At 54.1% G+C, this 18,207-nt stretch overlaps 9 protein-coding genes across 9 annotated transcripts; 5 read left to right on the top strand and 4 right to left on the bottom strand.

Annotated features, from left to right (window-relative positions):
• Window positions 1–251: 251 nt before the first annotated feature.
• On the bottom strand, window positions 252–1,991 carry M409DRAFT_18178 (uncharacterized protein; the record flags this gene model as incomplete). The annotated part of the gene is made up of 3 exons (XM_033804387.1): window positions 252–1,728; window positions 1,780–1,928; window positions 1,980–1,991. 3 exons carry the CDS (start codon window positions 1,989–1,991, stop codon window positions 252–254), a joined length of 1,638 nt encoding a protein of 545 aa, XP_033672836.1.
• A 306-nt stretch (window positions 1,992–2,297) lies between these two features.
• On the top strand, window positions 2,298–4,133 carry M409DRAFT_50555 (uncharacterized protein; the record flags this gene model as incomplete). Its single annotated transcript, XM_033811564.1, has 1 exon — window positions 2,298–4,133. One exon carries the CDS (start codon window positions 2,298–2,300, stop codon window positions 4,131–4,133), a length of 1,836 nt encoding a protein of 611 aa, XP_033672835.1.
• A 2,456-nt stretch (window positions 4,134–6,589) lies between these two features.
• M409DRAFT_63477 (uncharacterized protein) lies at window positions 6,590–7,294 on the bottom strand (the record flags this gene model as incomplete). Its single annotated transcript, XM_033815620.1, has 4 exons — window positions 6,590–6,709; window positions 6,771–6,929; window positions 7,019–7,050; window positions 7,267–7,294. 4 exons carry the CDS (start codon window positions 7,292–7,294, stop codon window positions 6,590–6,592), a joined length of 339 nt encoding a protein of 112 aa, XP_033672834.1.
• Window positions 7,295–7,882: 588 nt separating this feature from the next.
• Window positions 7,883–8,773, top strand: M409DRAFT_18175 (uncharacterized protein; the record flags this gene model as incomplete). Its single annotated transcript, XM_033804386.1, has 4 exons — window positions 7,883–8,086; window positions 8,144–8,227; window positions 8,280–8,708; window positions 8,759–8,773. 4 exons carry the CDS (start codon window positions 7,883–7,885, stop codon window positions 8,771–8,773), a joined length of 732 nt encoding a protein of 243 aa, XP_033672833.1.
• Window positions 8,774–8,912: 139 nt separating this feature from the next.
• Window positions 8,913–9,299, bottom strand: M409DRAFT_18174 (uncharacterized protein; the record flags this gene model as incomplete). Its single annotated transcript, XM_033804385.1, has 1 exon — window positions 8,913–9,299. One exon carries the CDS (start codon window positions 9,297–9,299, stop codon window positions 8,913–8,915), a length of 387 nt encoding a protein of 128 aa, XP_033672832.1.
• A 1,452-nt stretch (window positions 9,300–10,751) lies between these two features.
• M409DRAFT_18173 (uncharacterized protein) lies at window positions 10,752–11,765 on the top strand (the record flags this gene model as incomplete). The annotated part of the gene is made up of 1 exon (XM_033804384.1): window positions 10,752–11,765. The coding sequence occupies one exon, from the start codon at window positions 10,752–10,754 to the stop codon at window positions 11,763–11,765; it is 1,014 nt and encodes a 337-aa protein (XP_033672831.1).
• A 591-nt stretch (window positions 11,766–12,356) lies between these two features.
• Window positions 12,357–13,199, bottom strand: M409DRAFT_18172 (uncharacterized protein; the record flags this gene model as incomplete). Its single annotated transcript, XM_033804383.1, has 1 exon — window positions 12,357–13,199. The coding sequence occupies one exon, from the start codon at window positions 13,197–13,199 to the stop codon at window positions 12,357–12,359; it is 843 nt and encodes a 280-aa protein (XP_033672830.1).
• Window positions 13,200–13,901: 702 nt separating this feature from the next.
• On the top strand, window positions 13,902–14,873 carry M409DRAFT_35733 (uncharacterized protein; the record flags this gene model as incomplete). The annotated part of the gene is made up of 4 exons (XM_033810435.1): window positions 13,902–14,223; window positions 14,289–14,410; window positions 14,469–14,722; window positions 14,774–14,873. 4 exons carry the CDS (start codon window positions 13,902–13,904, stop codon window positions 14,871–14,873), a joined length of 798 nt encoding a protein of 265 aa, XP_033672829.1.
• Window positions 14,874–16,510: 1,637 nt separating this feature from the next.
• On the top strand, window positions 16,511–18,024 carry M409DRAFT_18170 (uncharacterized protein; the record flags this gene model as incomplete). Its single annotated transcript, XM_033804382.1, has 5 exons — window positions 16,511–16,711; window positions 16,762–16,797; window positions 16,852–17,111; window positions 17,167–17,491; window positions 17,557–18,024. The coding sequence occupies 5 exons, from the start codon at window positions 16,511–16,513 to the stop codon at window positions 18,022–18,024; spliced, it is 1,290 nt and encodes a 429-aa protein (XP_033672828.1).
• Between the last annotated feature and the right edge of the window lie 183 nt (window positions 18,025–18,207).

Here is an 18,207-nt window from a genome sequence, read left to right as displayed (position 1 = left end):
CATCTTCGATCCGGCCCTCTCACTTCCACCCACTCCTCTACACTTACCTCCCGGTGTTCTGCCACTCGTTACGCTGGTATCATCTCTATCCTCGCTCCACTGCTGGTCTCTATGGAGCCCCGCGGAGCAACGACACCCCGCCACACGCCGTTGCCGATCGGCTTCCCGATAACAGAAGCTACGGAACTGGCTCCGCTCAGATCTGGGCAAGAGATATTGACAGGAATAAGAACATCTGCTCCTTCTACGATCTATCCACCTGCAAGATCTACCTTGGCAGGCCTGGCAGCTCCATTCGGGACACCATTTGTCTCCTGACTTTCAAGCCCGCCTTGCTGCTCCTCGTAGTGCAGCTTCTCTGCTTGCTCGATACACCTCATGTTCGCCGCCAGCTTGTTGATTGTCTCCTCGTACTCATCTCCCTCGTCACTGTCGAACACGATTCCGCCGCCTGCTTGCAGATACGCCACACCATCTTTGGTCATCATCGTTCGCAGAGCAATGCACGTGTCCATGGCGCCCTCAGCTTCCTCCCCGTTGGTAGCGTTGACTCTGTTGTATCCGAAATAACCAACAGCACCTGCGTAGATGCCACGCTTCTCGCCTTCCAGCTCACCGATCAGCTCCATCGCTTTCACCTTCGGGGCTCCAGAGACTGTTCCAGCCGGGAAGATTGATCGAAATGCGTCAAAGCGAGTCTGGCCTGGGCGAAGGATGCCTGATACTTCCGACACGAGATGCTGAACGTGACTGAACTTCTGCACAACCATCAACTTGTCCACCCTCGTCGACAGAGGATCGCAAACCCGATTGACATCGTTGCGCGCCAGGTCGACAAGCATCACATGTTCCGCCCGGTCTTTGATGCTGTTGTGGAGGGTATCTGCGAGCTGCTGGTCTTCCTCTGGCGTCGCACCACGCTTGATCGTGCCAGCAATCGGATGCGTGATAATCCTCCCCGCCTCCTCTTTCACAAGCACTTCAGGGCTGGCACCGATGATCTGAAAGTCGTCGCAGTCCAGGTAGAACATATATGGTGAAGGGTTGACAGTTCGAAGATGTCGGTAGATGTTGAAAGGGTGCAAGTTTGTCGGTCGAGCGATGCGCTGTGAAGGCACAGCTTGGATGATGTCTCCTGTCACAATGTGCTTCTTCAGCCGAGTGACATGTGCCTCGTATCCTTTGCGGCCAATGTTGCTGGTATACTCTTGGTCGAGCTTGATGGGATCTTGAGGTGGCAGAGGCAGGTCTGGCTTCTTCAAGATCTTGACCAGTCTCTCAATACTTTCCCTGCTCTTCTGATACGACTCCTCCAGCGAGATCTTGCTACTACTACCTGAACCAGGCACACTCATATATGATATGACAATCACTTTCTGGAAGAAGTGGTCCACAGCAACAATGGTGTCGTACAGCATGAACAAGCTTTCAGGCAGCTCCAAGACGTCTTTCAGCCGTCTCTTCGTCTTCGGCTCAAAGTACTTGATGCAGTCGTATCCAACATACCCAATCGCTCCCGCCGTCAGAGGAGGTAGACGCAGGGAGGGTATGTGTGCTATACGATGTTGTGCAAGCTCTTGATCCAGCTGGGGCAGAGGGTCGGCTTCGAGGCCATGTTTGGGACCGGAAACGAGGGTCTTACGAGGGTCGGCGCCGACGAAGCTGTATCGTCCGATCGTCTCTGAAGTGGCTGCAGACTCGAACAAGAAGGACTGCTTGGAACTTGAGCTGGACTTGGGTCAGCTTTGTTTGAGTCACACCGCTGGATGAAACTCGTACTTTGCTGCAACTTTGAGGTAGATGGAGGACGGCGTCAGGAACTCGGAGGAGATCGAGGTGCAGAGAGGTATGAGGTTAGGCGCATTGGGCCAATCTTTGGTGCGCTCTACAATGTTGTGAACTTCGTCGAATGAGGGCTGCACTGCAATCTGGGAGAATCATTAGTTGGGTGAATGATTTGAGAGATGGTTGAGACCGACAGTGGGAGCCATCTTGTCTGCACTGCTAGGGCACAGGTCGGGGAGAGGTCAAGAACACGAAAGTCCCAACCATGAACAGAATAGTAGTGGGTGAAACCGAGTGGTGTATCTTATTATTGACTGCAAAACCTCGAACTCGGGATATTGGGGATTTGGTAAGCAAGAGACCCACTTCCACGTCGTGAGCGTGAGCGCAAACTCAAATTGCTCTCCTCCACCACCGCAGCCTACCCACGGCTCGCTGCTTGGTGGCTGGTCTGCCGGATTCGTCGTGCATGATACGCCTGAGCGAAGATCCCGCTTCTTCTGCCTGTCGTCATGTCGTCGACCTCTGGTCATTCCTCCCCACCGCCAGCGCAGTTCAATTCCTTCTACTTCCCGGGTCCCTCGTCGCGGTACAACCACACCCGCCCGCGACCCAGCGCTCACCACTCGCGCCCCAAGAGCAGTTACACGCCCATCGGCCCGGTCCTGAGCACAGAGAAACGCGCGCATCGGCGAGCGCATACGCAGAAGAGCAGCATCTCGAGTGTCCCGTCGCCGCCGACAAGTGAATACTCGAGGTCGCCGCTGTCGCGATTTTCCAGCTACTCGGCCAACATGGCGGCCGCCCAAAGCGCCGCCCAAATGCCACACACCCCCGCCAAGAGCTCGCGCCGCAGCTCATCGCTCCAAAACTCGCCCTTCAGCGACTACTTCACCGATGAAGCCCGCTCGATCGACTCCAACATTTCCTCCACCGAGACCAAGCAGCTCCTCGTCAGAATGAACAAGCTGCAGTCGCAACTCATGCGCGACAACTCCGAGTCCGGCCGCGATGCCATCAACATTGTTGGAAGAAAGTTGAATGAGATTGAGTTGGAGTTGAACGCACTGCATTCGCAATCGCGGCTGCCGCTGGAGATCGAGGACTCGGGTGTCTTCATGGACGAAGAGCAATACGGCGGCGCCAAGGACGAAGCCACACCCATTGGACAGCGTGTCTCCGAGCCATATCTTCATGCTCCGAATGCCGGTGTGGACGTTGAGTCAGAGCCCGTGACGATTGAGCAGTACAAAGCCGAGCGCGACTGGTTCATCGTTCGCATGCAAGACCTGATTGAAGATCTTGGCAAAGCCCAAGTCGAGCTCGGCAAGCGATATGCGGAGGTGCGCGAGTTGAACGAGTACCACAACGCTCAGATTGAAGATCGCGACACCCAGATCGAGCAGCTGAGGTCCGAGAATGAGGGCTTGCGGTCCGATTTGGGGTTCGAGCACAGCGAGCTTCTTTTCCTCAAACTCCAAATGAAGTCGCTCGAAGTCGAAGTGGACACTCTCGCCGGCGATGATCTCACCACATCAGCAACCGAAGCGCAACGAGCAAAGTCTGCCAAGAAGAACCGCATACTCTCCGAAATGGACGGCTGGCGATCAGACTGGCAAGATGTCGACGCCAGGTTCAAGCGGCGGAGGAGCAGGTACGGCGTTTCTCTCGATCGACGCGACAGCATGTCCATGAGCGATGCTGTCTCGAACCACGACGAAGGCGACTGGCATTTGGAGACGGTCAAGGAAGGCCGAGGACGAGTCACAAGTCTCACAATCAAGCGGATGGGAAGCAGCGGTGGTCCCCAAGGGGACGTAACCGCGGAAGAAGCCACTCCCACCCGTGATGAAGCAGGCGCAAACCCATCTCAAGGCCTTGATGGCCAAACTAACACCACAACTACCACTACATCGCAAGGCCCCGGCGAGCCACAAATCGCCACACCTTTATCATCACCACAACACACCACGTATCAGGAACACGGCACGCAGACTGAATTTCCCTTACCCCTACAATTTTCTTTGATACCCACATCGCAGGACGACGAAGAGGAGGCGCAAACCCCACAACCATCACACACTCTATTCCCAGAACATGAAGACGAGGAGCAGGACGAAGACGCAGACGAAGAAGAAGCAGAAGACTGCGCCATCACCACATCATCCGAGGAATCCGACCAGGACGATGAAGAAGAAACCATCATCGACGTCGAAGACTCAAGAAAGGACACTCTTTCTCTCGACGCCGATGAACCCAGCAACTCCGTCAAACCTCGCACCGCATGGCAGGAGCTGTGGTCGAGTTTGGCGAATCTTTCTGGGTTGCCGGATGATGATGATGAGTGAATGAAGTTGGAAAAGAAAGACCGGAAGGAGATGGATACACGGACGGACGAATGACATGGATTGAAATACCCCCTTGTTTGCAAAGATGGATTCTTTGAACACACTAACCACACACCACACCAAGACTGGAAACACACACTCACTTGCTTACTTACTTGCTTACTTGTTACATTTTCCTGTTTTGATTCTGGGGGTTTCGAGCTGGAGTAGATACCCGGTTTGATCAGTTTCTCCACTACTACTGCTGGAAAGGAAAGAAGAGAGGGATAGAATAGCCTCGAGTAATTTCTGAAAAAAACTTCAAGAATCAAGAACAAGGATCTTTTCTCTGTTTGTCTGTGAATTGTGCTAGTTTACAAGCTGGTGCTGGAACTGTCCCTTTGGACTGCTCTGCTTGGGTATCGTAGTGTTGTGTAGACTCCTGTCATGTCATGTCGTGTCGTGTGTTGCAAGGTCGGTGAGTGAGTAAATCTCAAGCCCCTCCAATCCGTCAACCCCCGCCATTCTTCAAAGATGATGAGGGCGTGGTCGAGAGGTTTTGCTGCTTCGAACGTCGTATGACCTCGGCCTTAGTCGCTCTCGGTTCCGCTCCCATCGCTGTCGACCGTCACCTCGTCGAGATCGAACGGGCGCGGAGCTTCCTTGCGGAAGGCGTTGCTGTTGCCATTGGGCTTGGCCTGTCATATGATCAGTACCCAACACCATTCCCCTGCTCACATTTTATGAACTCACCGCTCGGACCTTAGCCCACTTGCTCCCGTTCGAAGTCGGAGAAGTCGAGGACGGAGCGCTGCGATGGCTGCCGGCGGTGGTGCTGCCCGGCGAGGAGTAGGCCGACGAGCCGTTGGTGGACATCTTGAGGGACGTGCCACCGGTGCGGACGAAAGTGGTGGGGGCGTCTTGGATCGAGGTGCCGCCTAGGCGGTTGCTGAGGCCCTTGTCCTGAAACAATCTGTCAGCCATAGATTTCAACTTGTGGGCTGTTCCCGAATAACTCACGTCCTCATCGCTCGAGTCGCCGCCGCTGCTACCCGAACCCTCGCTGTCGACGTCGTCCTCGGGGTCTGGGACATAGGTGTCGGTAGGCTCGAAGCTGCGGTGCTCATCGTTGCAGACCTCGCACTTCTAAGCACCAGTCAGTCAAGCCGCACCCATAATCACCCTTGCAAGACACCCACCGCCTCATCGTCGTCCAACTTCCACTGCGTCTTATTGTACGCATCCTTGCCCTTCCAGACCTCGCAATCGGAGCACCGCATCTCCAGCTTCTGGCCCCCGACACACTGGGCGCAAGGGACGTGGGCCGTGACCGCGGCGTTGAAGCCTGGCTTCTTCTGCATGTGAAGCATCAGAACCTGCAGCTTTCGCTCGGAGAAGCTGGTCGTTGGCTTGACGTAGTCGCAGCGGCTGCACATGATCCTGTGCTGGTGTCAGTCGTGGTTCTTGAAGGTGGCGAGTAGGCGTTACTGACTTGGTGGGCTTGTTCGCGTTGCGAACTGGGGCTACGTGCTTGTTATAGTAGCTATGTATCATCAGCCGTCTGTCAATGTCAATGCTCTCGCTGCGTGGAGGCGTACTTCTGGGAAGCGAGGGCGCCTGGAGCCATGATGGTGTCGTAGAGGGTGGTGTCCTGTGTCTGGTGTCTGGTGGTGGTGTTGTGGAGGGTGCTGTCTGAAGTTGGTGTGTCGTAGAAATGGAAGACGTCGCTGTTGAAGGGCAGCTGGAGGTGTTTGTCGGAGAATAAGTGAAGTCGAGTCGAGGTTGAAGTTGTAGGCAACATGAAACGCGTGCAGATGACGAAGGCGACCTGGTCCAAGCTCGTGGTGATTGAAAGGGAAGGCACGATCTTGCCACGCCCGGTTAAGAGGAGATCGGAGGAGTGTCTGGAGCAGCTACTCGATGTCGGTCGTGTTTCTGGAGAAGAAGGCGGTGTTGCTCGCTCGAAGTTTGATGTAGTGCTGAGTTGTGTGAGTCGAAGCACGCACTGCTATTTCACATGCGTTTTAAGTGCTCTCAGCTGCTCGTGGGCTGTAACCTGAGCTGACCTGGATAGACCACTGACACGCGCGAGAAGAGTGTGCAGAAGCACACAATCACAAGGACAACCCCATGGCCACGTAAACAACCCCAGCAGCCACCAAATGAAGTAGGCGCGGAAGCTGAATTCACGCCAATCAGCAAACGTATGGGACAATGCGGAATGAACAGTTTTTGAGGAGAGATGAGCTGATACAAAGGTCGTCTTGGACCTATAACCCCTATGCCAGAAGATACGCAAAAGAAGCGAATCGTCGTCAAACCAGCAGATGCCCCGTCCCTTCGTTTTACGCCATCGCAAACTCAGCACAGGAATCTAAGGTCGGTATATATAGTAGTGTTACAGGTCGAGGAGGTAGGTAGGTAGGAAGGTAGGTATGTAGGTTCAGGGTTTCGCCACGTCTGGTGCTCGCGGTCGGTTACTTCGTCTCTTCCCGGAGGAAAGTGATCAAGTCGTTCCTGTCCTTGCCCTTCTTGAGACCACCGAAGGCCATCTTGGTGCCGGGAATGTATTTCTTGGGGTTCTCGAGGTATTCAAACTGTGGCGACGTTAGTCCAGTTTCCGAATGCTCTTCCTCGCCCATCCGATGGCTTCCTTACCAGAGTGTCCTCTTTCCAGGTGATGCCCTTTTGCTTGTTCGCGTCGGTGTATGAGAAGCCCTCGACCTGTCCAGTCTTACGACCAAAGAGACCGTGGAGGTTCGGGCCGATCTTGTTGCCCTCGCCCTCCTTCAGGGTGTGGCACTGTGCGCATCGGGTCTGTGGGAAGTCAGCGGCTGCTCGCGAAGCTGTAGCTTGAGGTCTCAATTGGCGATTCTGTCGTTGGGACCTCGGGATTCTCAGCGTACCTTGAAGAGGTTGGCACCCTTCTTGGAGTCACCTGTGAATAGAATCAGTCTCGTGCTTCCGGTGGTGTGGCGCATTCGCGAATTCAGCATTCTGCCAGAGCGTGACGGGGAGGCGCGTAGGGTGTCTCCCACACCTCAGAACTGTCGCCAGACCACATGCTGATGTCTGCTCGCGTGTGCCAGTTCGTGGGAGCGCGCACGGCTCTGGGAGGTGCATTGTTGATGGGCAGAGGGAAAAGAAAGCATACCGTCTGAGAAGCCAGCGTCCTTGCCCATTGTGTCTGATGTGTGTGTTGTACTGGTAACAGTGGTAGATGTGGTGTCACAGCAGTGCAGATGAAGGCTGTAGAGGAGTGTGGTGGCGTAGCGGGTGGAATGCAGATGGAAGAGAGAAAGATGATGCTACGATCGAGAGAAGTCGAGCAAAAAGTTGCGGCCGGCAGCTCTCCTTTAGGACGGACCAGGGTCAACGCCCGGCGGCCAATCAGAAGGGGCCAGATGACAGCCGAGAGAGCGGAAAGCGTGCGGAAGATTTCGGAGGAGCGAGGCGACGGTTGGGATGCGGCGGTTGTGGCGAGAAGGCCGAGCACGATTTCTATTTCCGCGTCTTCACAACAACAGTAGGCTCCTCAAGTCGCGGGCAGGCATCGCGCGGAAGCTGCATCATTGCACGTCCAGCCTGAGCTCTGCTATGCTGTGGCGTCCAGTCCCATGTGCGAGTGAACTCAATCTGCCTCTCGCTATCCGTCAGATCACAATGACGTCTGCGCTAGCGACAGTCTAGCAATCCTTGCAGTCTTGCGTGTTGCCATTGACTTTTGCTTCGCGTTCCGGTACAGTCAGCCGAAGTGTCTGCAGAAAGATATGGCAGCGAGCCAGACTCGGGTGGTCGTCGGAGCCTCGCGAGGGCTGGGTCACGAGTTCGTGAAGCAGCTCCTGGCCAGGGGAGACAGTGTTGTTGCCACAGTCAGGAAGCCTGGCCTGGAAAATGCGGCATCGCTGTGGCCAAACAGTGAAGATCGGTGCCAGATCTATGACTGCGATATGCTGAGTGCCGAGAGCATCGATGTGCTTTTGATATCTCCCCTAGCATCCAGGCCACTCGGAGCTGATACTTTTCGATAGGCATTCGCTAAGCAGTTGCAGCAGTCTGGCATTGGACATATACACGATGTCGTAGTCAACGCCGGCGTGCTCAAGTACCCGAATGTAGACACCCATCTCTACAAATCAACTTCAACGGGCTGATCAGTACTACCAGCGAGCCAGCGAGATCAGCTACAAGGACTTGGCCTTCCACCTCCATACAAATACTATTGGACCCATCATCTGCGCTCAGAAGCTCCTTCAAACCGGCATCGCCATCGACAGGATAACATTCATCTCAAGCGACTCAGGTTCTGCACAAGAATTCCGAGACTTTGAGGATGGATTCGCAGCATATGGAGCCTCCAAGGCAGCTCTCAACCAGATGCTCCGCCATATGGCCGCCGAATTGAAACGGAAAGGACGTGATACCACCATCATCGCGCTGCATCCAGGAGAAGTCAAGACGGACATGGCCAACATCGATGTTGGCTGGGACGTAGAAGGGCAAATGACTCCCGCTGAGAGTGTATCTGCTTGCATCAAAGTCATCGAAAGTAAGAATGCTAATGACAGTGGCACGTTCTGGACATGGGAGAACAAGGTACATCAACTCTCCCTCTATTCTTTCCTCACATTATTGATACTTTGAAGGCATATCCATGGTGATGAAGCGCGCTGGATCGATGTCACTCCAAACATTTTCAGTAATCTATGATTTACAAACTACGGAGCGATGCTACATCAAGCTCCTCACAACGAAAAAGGAAAAGTCGTGAAACTCATCACCAGCGTCCAAACGACGCTTCTATATCTTCCCAACCATTCCACGCAGCACCTCCGCCTCAGCTTCCGCACGAGCAAGCTTCAGTCTCAGCTCGTCTCGCTCCTGGGTCATGGATCGCAACGCTTCCTCCACCTCCGTGAGCTTATCGACTTTTCGTTGCCGATATCTCCTTGCAGCCTCGGTGTTGCGTTGTCGTTTGTGGACCTTGTTCGATCGCTCAGGAGAGTCACCGACAGAAGACCCCGAGCGAGGGGTCGCCATCGACCTTGAAGAAGCAGAGGCCGCTTGAGGAATGTTGTCCAGAGAAGGGAACATGGACTGGTCGCTGAAGGTAGGTGATCGTTGCACCGAGCCGGTCTGCATCACGGGCTGGTCGGAGAAGACTTGCTGATAGTCGCCAACCGTCATGGCGCCCAGTTGAGGAGCCGTCGACGCGACGGTCTGGCCACTCCATCCATCGTTCGAGTAAGGAAAAGTCGACGAGTTCGAAACACTGCCGTGTAATGTATGATGCATAGCAGCTAACTCATCATCGGTGGTAGGAACTTTGATGTTGTTCACGTCGTCGGCCGTAGTAGTTGTTGTAACAGTAGTGGTATCCAAGAGAGAAGTCCAGTCGAATTGCGGTAGATCGTGTTGCTCCAGCAGAAACTCATCAGCAAATTGCTGCCAGTCGTAGGGAAGCGCAGCCGAAGCTTGCAACCCGCTGCTTTCTTGCGGTGACGACGGTGACTGTTGCGGCGACCATTGTTGCAAGTTCTTGGACGGCCTCCTACGCCGAGGCCGTGAGCGGCTGGTTTATAAAAAGAGGGAAGTTGGGGTGCCTGAACAAGTAGGCCTTTGATACAGAGGAATATTCCAATGGCCCGCTCCTCAGGCACACGACAGCTTATAACTCATTTCCTCTCGACTACGACGGCCGAAGATTCAAAGTGACTCATTCGCGCTAATGCGCGTCAGCTCCAGCGAATTCGGTTCACCGCAGCCCAGCTCGGGGGCTGAGTCGGCTCGGGTGCACCCCGAGGTTGAGACATTGCCAACACTGCGTAGGGCTGGATCGAATCTGCACAAAGTGCGAGAATCGGCTCTGGCAGTGATTATATTTGACCGGCCTCCGGTTACTCAGCTGAGCGAGATGGCTTTGAGGTTGCAGGTCCGTGAAAGGCTCGAGGTCGTGCCTGCCGGATCAAGCGTTTCTGGGCCAGAGGCTTTTGAAAGCTTCTCGCACGCCGTGTGAGACAACGATGCGGGTGCACCGAAATGGAAGGGCGTTGTATGTACATCGGCGCAAGAGGAGTTGATGGCAAGGCTAGGGCTGGTACGATGGAAACGAGAGCGGCTTGCCGAAGAGATTGGAATTGGTCGGCCACACCGACGGGAGCCTCTTTCCGGATCTCGAAGTCACTCTCCAAGTCCAGGACCTCCAACCCAGGACTATCGGACCAGCACGAAGACATCCATTCTCACGAATCGCAGTGTATACCCATGAGTGTTGCCAAGAAAGCTGACGGCTGTTCTCAATCGGAACAACCCTCCTTCTCTCTAGACATGGCAGGCTTCAAAAACGAGGTTCTCAATATTGATTTCCAACACCCTGCCCCGACTTCGCAAGAACAATAACACAATGCACCTCTGGATGGGTGCAACAACTTTCAATTGGCTGCACCTGCAACACGCATTCCCCATCATCAAGTTTTGACATCACACAGAAAGTCTCAACTTGGTTGGCAGGTAAGTATCTTAGCAAACTTCGCTTTCTTCTCCTCCGACCATATTCCCCTCGACGCAATTTGCAGCGAGAGTTACGGATCCATATTGCTTGTTCTCTACAAACCACGGATGACCTCTCCTCTACAAAACATGCGACTTCTCAACGTGGATACTCTGGAGCTGTGCGAGTTCGGTTTCAATGGACTACCTACACCGCACTATGTGACGGCTTCTCATCGTTGGACACTTGGCTCTGAAACGACCTTTAAAGATGTGCTTAAGCGGCGGAATACCGAGACACCAGGCTACAAGAAGGTCGAGGCCTTCGCAGCATACATTAGGACAAACATACCTTCGATCAAGTGGCTATGGATCGACACCTGCTGTATTGATCAGAAAAGTACGGCGGAATTGTCCGAGGCCGTCAACCTCATGTATGAATGGTTCAAGAACTCGGTGATGTGCCTCGCATACCTCGCCGATGTTGAAGATTCTGAGTTGGGCCAAATCAACGATTCTGACGAAAGTGACATCGCGACCAAGAGCGAATTTGAGCAAAGCGTATGGTTCACAAGAAGAGGTTGGACCCTACAAGAGCTGCTCGCACCCAAAATGGTGATTTTCCTCACGAAAGAGTGGAGGGTCATTGGGCACAAAGGACACAAATTCGGACAGAAATGCGACACGGTTGAGGACACAGAAATTGGTACCAACGTGGAAACGCTCCTTGCGCGGAGAACAGGCATATCTGTGGGTGACCTCGTAGGTCCTTACCCGCGGCTCCATAGAAGGGACGAGCACTTGAAGGAAACGATGAAATGGATGGAGGGGAGGAAAACAACACGACCTGAAGATAAAATCTATGCCCTTTACGGGATTCTCGGTGTCTCGCCAGGCGCAAACTATGGAGAGGGGTACCCGTACGCGTACAGCCGCCTTCTCAAAGCCGTCAAAGATTACCATGCACACGTGCATGAGGTGCTCGCAGAATCTAAGAGAAGAATTATAGCTAGACTTCCGCCCCCATCGAAGGATGATTTTCGCGCCTATGCTAGCGGACCCAAACCAAAGGAGATCCACGATCGGCTTCGAAGACCTCCTTCGCCTGCAGAGCGACAGCCCTCGCTTGCTGGTGAGAAGATAAATAACAGCATTCCGGCCTGATCCATCGAAGGAGGATGTCGTACTCACTGACTGGCATCCTCGCCATACTTCCTCGCCGCATGTGAAGGACCAGGACAAGGCAAGACATGGCTCGTGGAGTTCATCGTCGGCCGCCGATGGACCGAACCGTGATGCTGTGACAAAGAGAAGGTACATGCGAAACCCCTGACGTTCGACACTTGGACAAGAATGGCAATGGACATTGTCCATTTTCGGACGAGCGATGTTCTGGCAGAAATAAAATACCTTGCCAGTTCATATGAGGTCGTCTGAGGGATTTGGAGAAAGACTTGAAGCATTGGGCTCTTCTGATGAGGACTTCGCGGACTTGGGCATCAAGGCTGTGTTACTTTGAAGGCTCCTATCGAAGCTGTGATGAGCACAAGCATACATATCCTGAGTTCCAGCATCACCATGGTTCCTCGACGCCACTCGGTATCGTCATCGGACAATTGAGCTTGATCGAGCGCATCAAGGATGAAGCTTGAGGGCGCCACGTCTTTACAACCTTGTCCCTTCTCCACAAGACTTCACAGAACTAGGCATACATAGTTACTGTGACATTCTATCCTCATCTACCCAAAACAACATCTACGAAGGCGACATCTTCGCCGCCAAAACAGGTAAATCCAATTCCCCCTCAAACGTCTCCATCCCCAGACCCAACCCTTCGCTCACCCGGCTGCGAGTGACATCGCTAGCCACGCAGAGATCCGATTCATGCGCCTCCGCCAACAAGCCAGCGGGAAGTGAAGCCTGAGCCCCTCGATTCACCGCCGCTTTGATATGCGCCACCGCATGCGGCGGAAACGAAGCAATGCGCCGCGCCAGCGATTCGACAAAGGGGCCCAGTTCCTTCGCGTCCATGGCTCGATTGATCCAGCCGAATTGTTCTGCCGTCGTGGCCGAGACGTCCTCGCCGCCGAGGAGGACCTCCATTGCCCTCGCTCGTCCGATCAGCGCGGGAAGTCTCTGCGTCGAGCCTCCGCCGGGGACCAACCCGACCATGATTTCGGGTTGGCCGAAGATCGCCGTGTCCCGCGCGGCGAAACACATATCGGCTGCGAGGACGACTTCGTTCCCACCGCCTCGAGCGCGGCCTTCGACTTTGGCGATGACGACCTTGGGCATGTTGCGGAAGCGTTCGCCGATGATTTGGCTGAGGCGGAAGGTTGGCGTCCCGGAGACATGCGATGTGTCTTTTGGTCCGGCAGCCACGCGGGCGAGGCCAGAGTGTGCGATGAAGTATTCTGGGATTTGGCTTTGTAGAATGACTACGCGGACTTGGGGGTCGCGCTCCAAGTCTCGTGTCAATTGATCCAGCTCCTTGGACATGACATCGTCGAAGAGGTTGATTGGGGGGTGGTTCAATGTTAGGTGTGCTATGCCGGCGTCGACCTGGACTTGGAGGCTCTGGAGATTGTTATACGCCATGCTATAGCTTTTGCGTCCAGCAACAAGACACTGAGTTGAGGTCTGCCGAGAACGTGGTAGAGAGCAATCGATCGAAGGCGGTCTCGTCCAGGTCGTAGTCGACGAGGGCTAGCAATGGCATGTGCTCAACGGTCAGGCTGGAATGCCCTATGCTGCATAATAGGCTTCTCTCGGCCGCGCTAGCATGCTCAAAGTTGAAACTCAATAGGCTAAAGTAACCGCCTAGTTTTCGGCCAGCTGAATCAGCTCAATGGAAAGTCGATAGAATGGGAGAATTGTCTGGCGATGGACAGCTGACTTAGCTCGGCACGTGCAGTTGACAGCTTACATAAGTCGGCATATGCGTCTTTGGCTTGAGAGGTTGCCAAAGTACATGCGGCAGAGAGCTGCAGTGGACTTTTGGTGACAGAACATGACCAATCGGCATGCAGACATTGACCATTCGAAGGGCAGAATGGTACCAGGCGTCGTTGCTCCGAGTTTCCGGAACCAAGTGCAGAAGCCAGCCTATATCAGCGAACGCGACTCCCAGCCCTGAGACAGCAGTGCGACATGTTCGTAACCTAGTCATAGATCAACGTAGACAGAGGAACGACTTTCACGATGGCTCTTCATCAGCATACGCACGCGCAACCGATGCACAGTGCTGCCGGCCATGCGCATCGCGCCGGCTCCACATCGCAGCAACCCCCTCAGATGGAGATGCCTGACATTGGAAAGTACGCTCCAGGATTCCCATCGCCTCCCACTTTCGAAGATCCACACGAGGAGCGCGATTATCTCAAAGGGAGGTTGGCAGCTGCCTTCCGTATCTTTGGTGCCAAAGGATTCGGAAAAGGCGTCTCGGGACACATCTCTTGTCGAGATCCCGTCGAGCCCAATACCTTCTGGCTCAACGCATTCGGACAAAGCTTTGCGACGATTCGCCGGAGCGATCTGGTGAGGGTCGACCACCATGGCAATGTGATTCAAGCCGGCAGATATCGACTGATCAACAGAGCGGCGATCATGATCCACGTAGCCGGTATGTACGAATTGCTCGCGCAAGACGTGTGAAATGTTGTTACAGCGAACTGATCAGTCGTACAGTCCACGAGGCAAGACCGGACGTGGTATGTGTGGCCCATGCGCACTCCCTGTATGGACGTGCTTTCTCGGCTCTGAAAATCGACCTGCCAATTCTGTCGCAAGATGCCTGCATGTTTCATAATGTGAGATGAACACTCATGCACCACTGTGTATTTTGAGAAAAGCGCTGACATGATGCAGGACCTCAGTACACTCCCCTTCGAAGGTATCGTTCTCGAAGGAGACGAAGGGACGCACATTGCGAATGCTCTTGGCCAGAGGAAGGCTATTCTTTTGCAAAACCACGGTCTTTTGACTGTCGCCAACACGGTCGAGGCTACGGTGTTTTGGTACGTCTCGCTAGAGGAGCTGTCCCAAGGAGCCCTGGCTTCCCTTGCCGCGGTTGGAGGAGATCTCAGCAAATTGTCAATCGTCCAGGACGAGTTCGCGCAGGTGTAAGTTGCTTGGGTTGAAGCTACTTGTATGGAGGCTAACATGCTCTGCAGGACGTACAAGTCGGTCGGTCTGCCGTTGTCAGGCTGGTTTTCGGCGAAACCGCTCTTCGATGAGATTGCTGAACAGACACATGAATCGTTCTTGGCATAAGCAGTTGCTGTTATATTATTCACGCCTCGACAACGAATAGTGAGCGGATAGCTGGCCCTGACTGGACAGACTGAGCACCTCAATAGTACTTATTAGTGCCCGACTGGGAAGAGCTCCGTAGACGAGCGGAAAATCGAGCTGCGTCATCCCGTCCTTCTGTTAAAGTTTATGCGACTCACACGTCCTTCCGCCTCAGGTGCTGGGAGGTGGTTTGGTAGAAGCCGGAGAGATTCGATGCATTCTTTTCTTTGAGTAGTGAGTGAAATGGACGACGTGAGGTCTTGAGTGAGACGCGAAATCGCGCGCTAGCGGGATCAGCCGCTCATCCTCCGAGTTTGCTGACACATTTTTCACGTGATATTGCTCCATCAGAAACACGCACAACGTTCTCCCGTTTCTCTTCCACTCTCACACAGCATCCTGAAACTTATTGAGAACTCTGCGACTCACGAGACTTTTGCACGAAGTGCAACAGCGCCACGTCGCAAACCAGACGTGCCGGCACAAAACGTTGGTTGTTTGACCAGGGAAGCCGTGCTACAGCGCAATGTCACCCAGGATCCATGCCTGTCACACACGCCCGCTGAATTGCCCTTTGGAGCAGGCCAAGGCTATGCTGACTCGGATGTCAGACGTTGCTTGATGCACGTCTTCATGTTCATCTCCACGTGTGCGCCGCCGCCTCCCTTTCTCCGCCGGCAGCACGTCGGCGTTGCATGAACCCTCGACTCGAGGGCATGGAGAACCCTTCACGCGCGGAGATGTGTATAGAAGACGCTTGAGGGCTGGCTCGAACGTGACACAAGTGGTCTCGATTGTGGTCATACCGCCGCCTGTACAGATGGACAGCGTCGCCCTTACCGGAATGGCCCACGGCGGCGACAGCGAAATCGCGCTGAGACGGCGGCGATCTCATTAGATTCCAACGCACTGGTTCACCATGCCGAACACCCTGGCGGAGATCGCGACAAGACAACCTCACCACTGCGTCACGCATCGCACTACATACAGACACGAGACGACTATCACGAAAAGGACGTCTGTCTGCCTATAGGTCGTTATGCGCTCTTTCTCTCCTTCGAGTCCTGCCTGCAGAAACGATCCTTGCTTGACAATGAATGTCTTGACGCCGTGTAACCCTTCACAGCAGCTTCAACCCGCGGATTGCCATCTGCCTCACCAAATTAGCCTCGTGAGCTCCCCAACTTCGATGGGCGTTTTCGTAGCATGATCCCGTCCCACCCGCGCAGACGTCGAGTCTGCTTTCCCGTTTTCGCTTGCGTCGTCTTTGGTCCTTGACTCGCTCTGCCGGCATCATCCCAGCCTCGATCCAATGTCCATGCCCTTTTGGCTCTTTCAACCAGGCCTAGCATGGTCCGGACCCGACTTACCCAACATGGGCCCTCTGCTGCCGCACTTTCGTGGGAAGCTTTGCTCATCCAACAAAGTATCTCAACTTTCCTTACTCATCGACTGCATCAGACGCCCGGACTAGACTTTGAGCGACGATTCAAGTTGGGTTGCTCTTTGACTCCTCTCTCGCCACGCTGATGGAGACTGGTCATGTATAGACCGCAACGCTCACTGAAGAAAATCTGGGCGAAGGATAGTCGACAGCATACGTGCAGCGCACAAAGATGCAGTTACCACCATGGAGCGTTATCGTCAGCTGGCCGAAACCCAACTACGTGGATCCGGTGACAAGAGGCGATGCGCTCCTGATTTTGATGATCCTCTTTTCAATACTGGTGTTCCTGGCCGTACTCGGAAGATACTACTCGAGGATTGTGATCAAGCGATGGTTCGGATGGGATGATTCAATGATCACGTTGGCATGGGTGAGAACGGAACGGCATCTCCCAAAAGGATGAGACTGATTATGCCACAGATTTTCACAATTGGAATGAATGCAGCAGTAATACTGGTGAGAAGGTCTACAGCACAGATAAGAAAGACGACGGGCTTACTCTGTTTATAGGCAAATCGCAAATATGGGTGGGACCGCCACCTCTGGGACGTTCAATACGAAATGATTCAAAAGGCGAGCATGATAGCTTTTGCCGCAAAGTTGCTCTTCGTAGGAGCATCCACATTCACCCGACTATCTCTCGTCTGCTTCTATTACAGGCTGGTAGGAGATAGTGGGATCGCCTGGTTTACCTGGGTGCTGCATGCCAGCATGGCGTTCAATATCTCCATTGGCATTGCATTCACTTGCTTAGGGATATGGCTCTGCGTGTGAGTAGATCAGACATTGACATCGTGAGGGGCAATCTACTGACTATGAAAGCAGTCCTGTACAGTCATACTGGGTCTATCCTCCTATGGCGGATCACAAATGCCTGGACGAGGGGACTACAACCTTGATCATCGGCATCATCAACTGTGTCGCCGACCTCCTAACAACACTCCTACCAATCCCACTCGTCATGCGCCTCAAGATGCCCTTAAGGGACCGCATAGGGGTGTGTATCCTCCTCAGCCTAGGCATCATCGTGACCGTAGCAGGCATCGTCCGAACATACTACATCTGGCAATCTCTAATAAACAGCTGGGACGAAACCTGGTTCTCCTACCCGCTCTGGATCTGCGCCGCCGTTGAAATCGACGTAGCAGTTGTAAGCCTTCATTCTGAAACCTCCCAGCGAATACAACAAAGACTAACCATCATCCACCTCCACAGATCTGCGCCTGCGCCCCCGCCCTCAAACCCCTCCTCCACAAACCCTTCACCCGCATGACCAACAGCATAACCTCCAAACTCTCCTCCCTACGCTCCTCCTCGCACAACTCCGCCGCCGCCGCCTCCCAAACCCCGCAAAACAACTCGAACAAATCCACCCGCTCCGCCTTCAAATTCCCCTTCGCCAAACGCTCCGGCGGCGAATCCATCTGGGATGGCGAGGAAGAATACGGCATGCTTCGGTTGGCCGAAAAGGACACCAACACGACGACGACCACCACCACCACCGCGCAGATGACTGATGTCGAAGCGCACCCCCTTCACGGCTTCATGAACGGCCCCACGCGGATGCCGAGTCATCTGGGGATTCTGAAGAGCCAGAGTGTGGATCAGGAGGTGCAATATCTCACCCCGCAGGAAGTCCAGGGAGAAGCGATGCGGACGCCGGAGGCGTTGGAGATTAGGTGAGATGAGATGTTAGATGAGCTATGGCAGGGGACAGACAGAACCTGTTTGGCGCATGACGGTGACGGTGAATCGTCTTTTTTCAGTTCTGCAGCGGTTTGAAAGAGGGTGTGATTGTTTCTCCTCTGCTTTATATGTGCTGGAAAGGGAAGGGCAATGCAAGGACGAGACGAGACGAGATGAAGA

Source organism: Zasmidium cellare (assembly GCF_010093935.1).
Source record: "Zasmidium cellare ATCC 36951 unplaced genomic scaffold M409scaffold_4, whole genome shotgun sequence".
NCBI classification, from domain to species: Eukaryota; Fungi; Ascomycota; class Dothideomycetes; order Mycosphaerellales; family Mycosphaerellaceae; genus Zasmidium; species Zasmidium cellare.
Note: the sequence above shows the minus strand (reverse complement) of the source record. Positions and strands in the feature narration are given on the sequence as shown.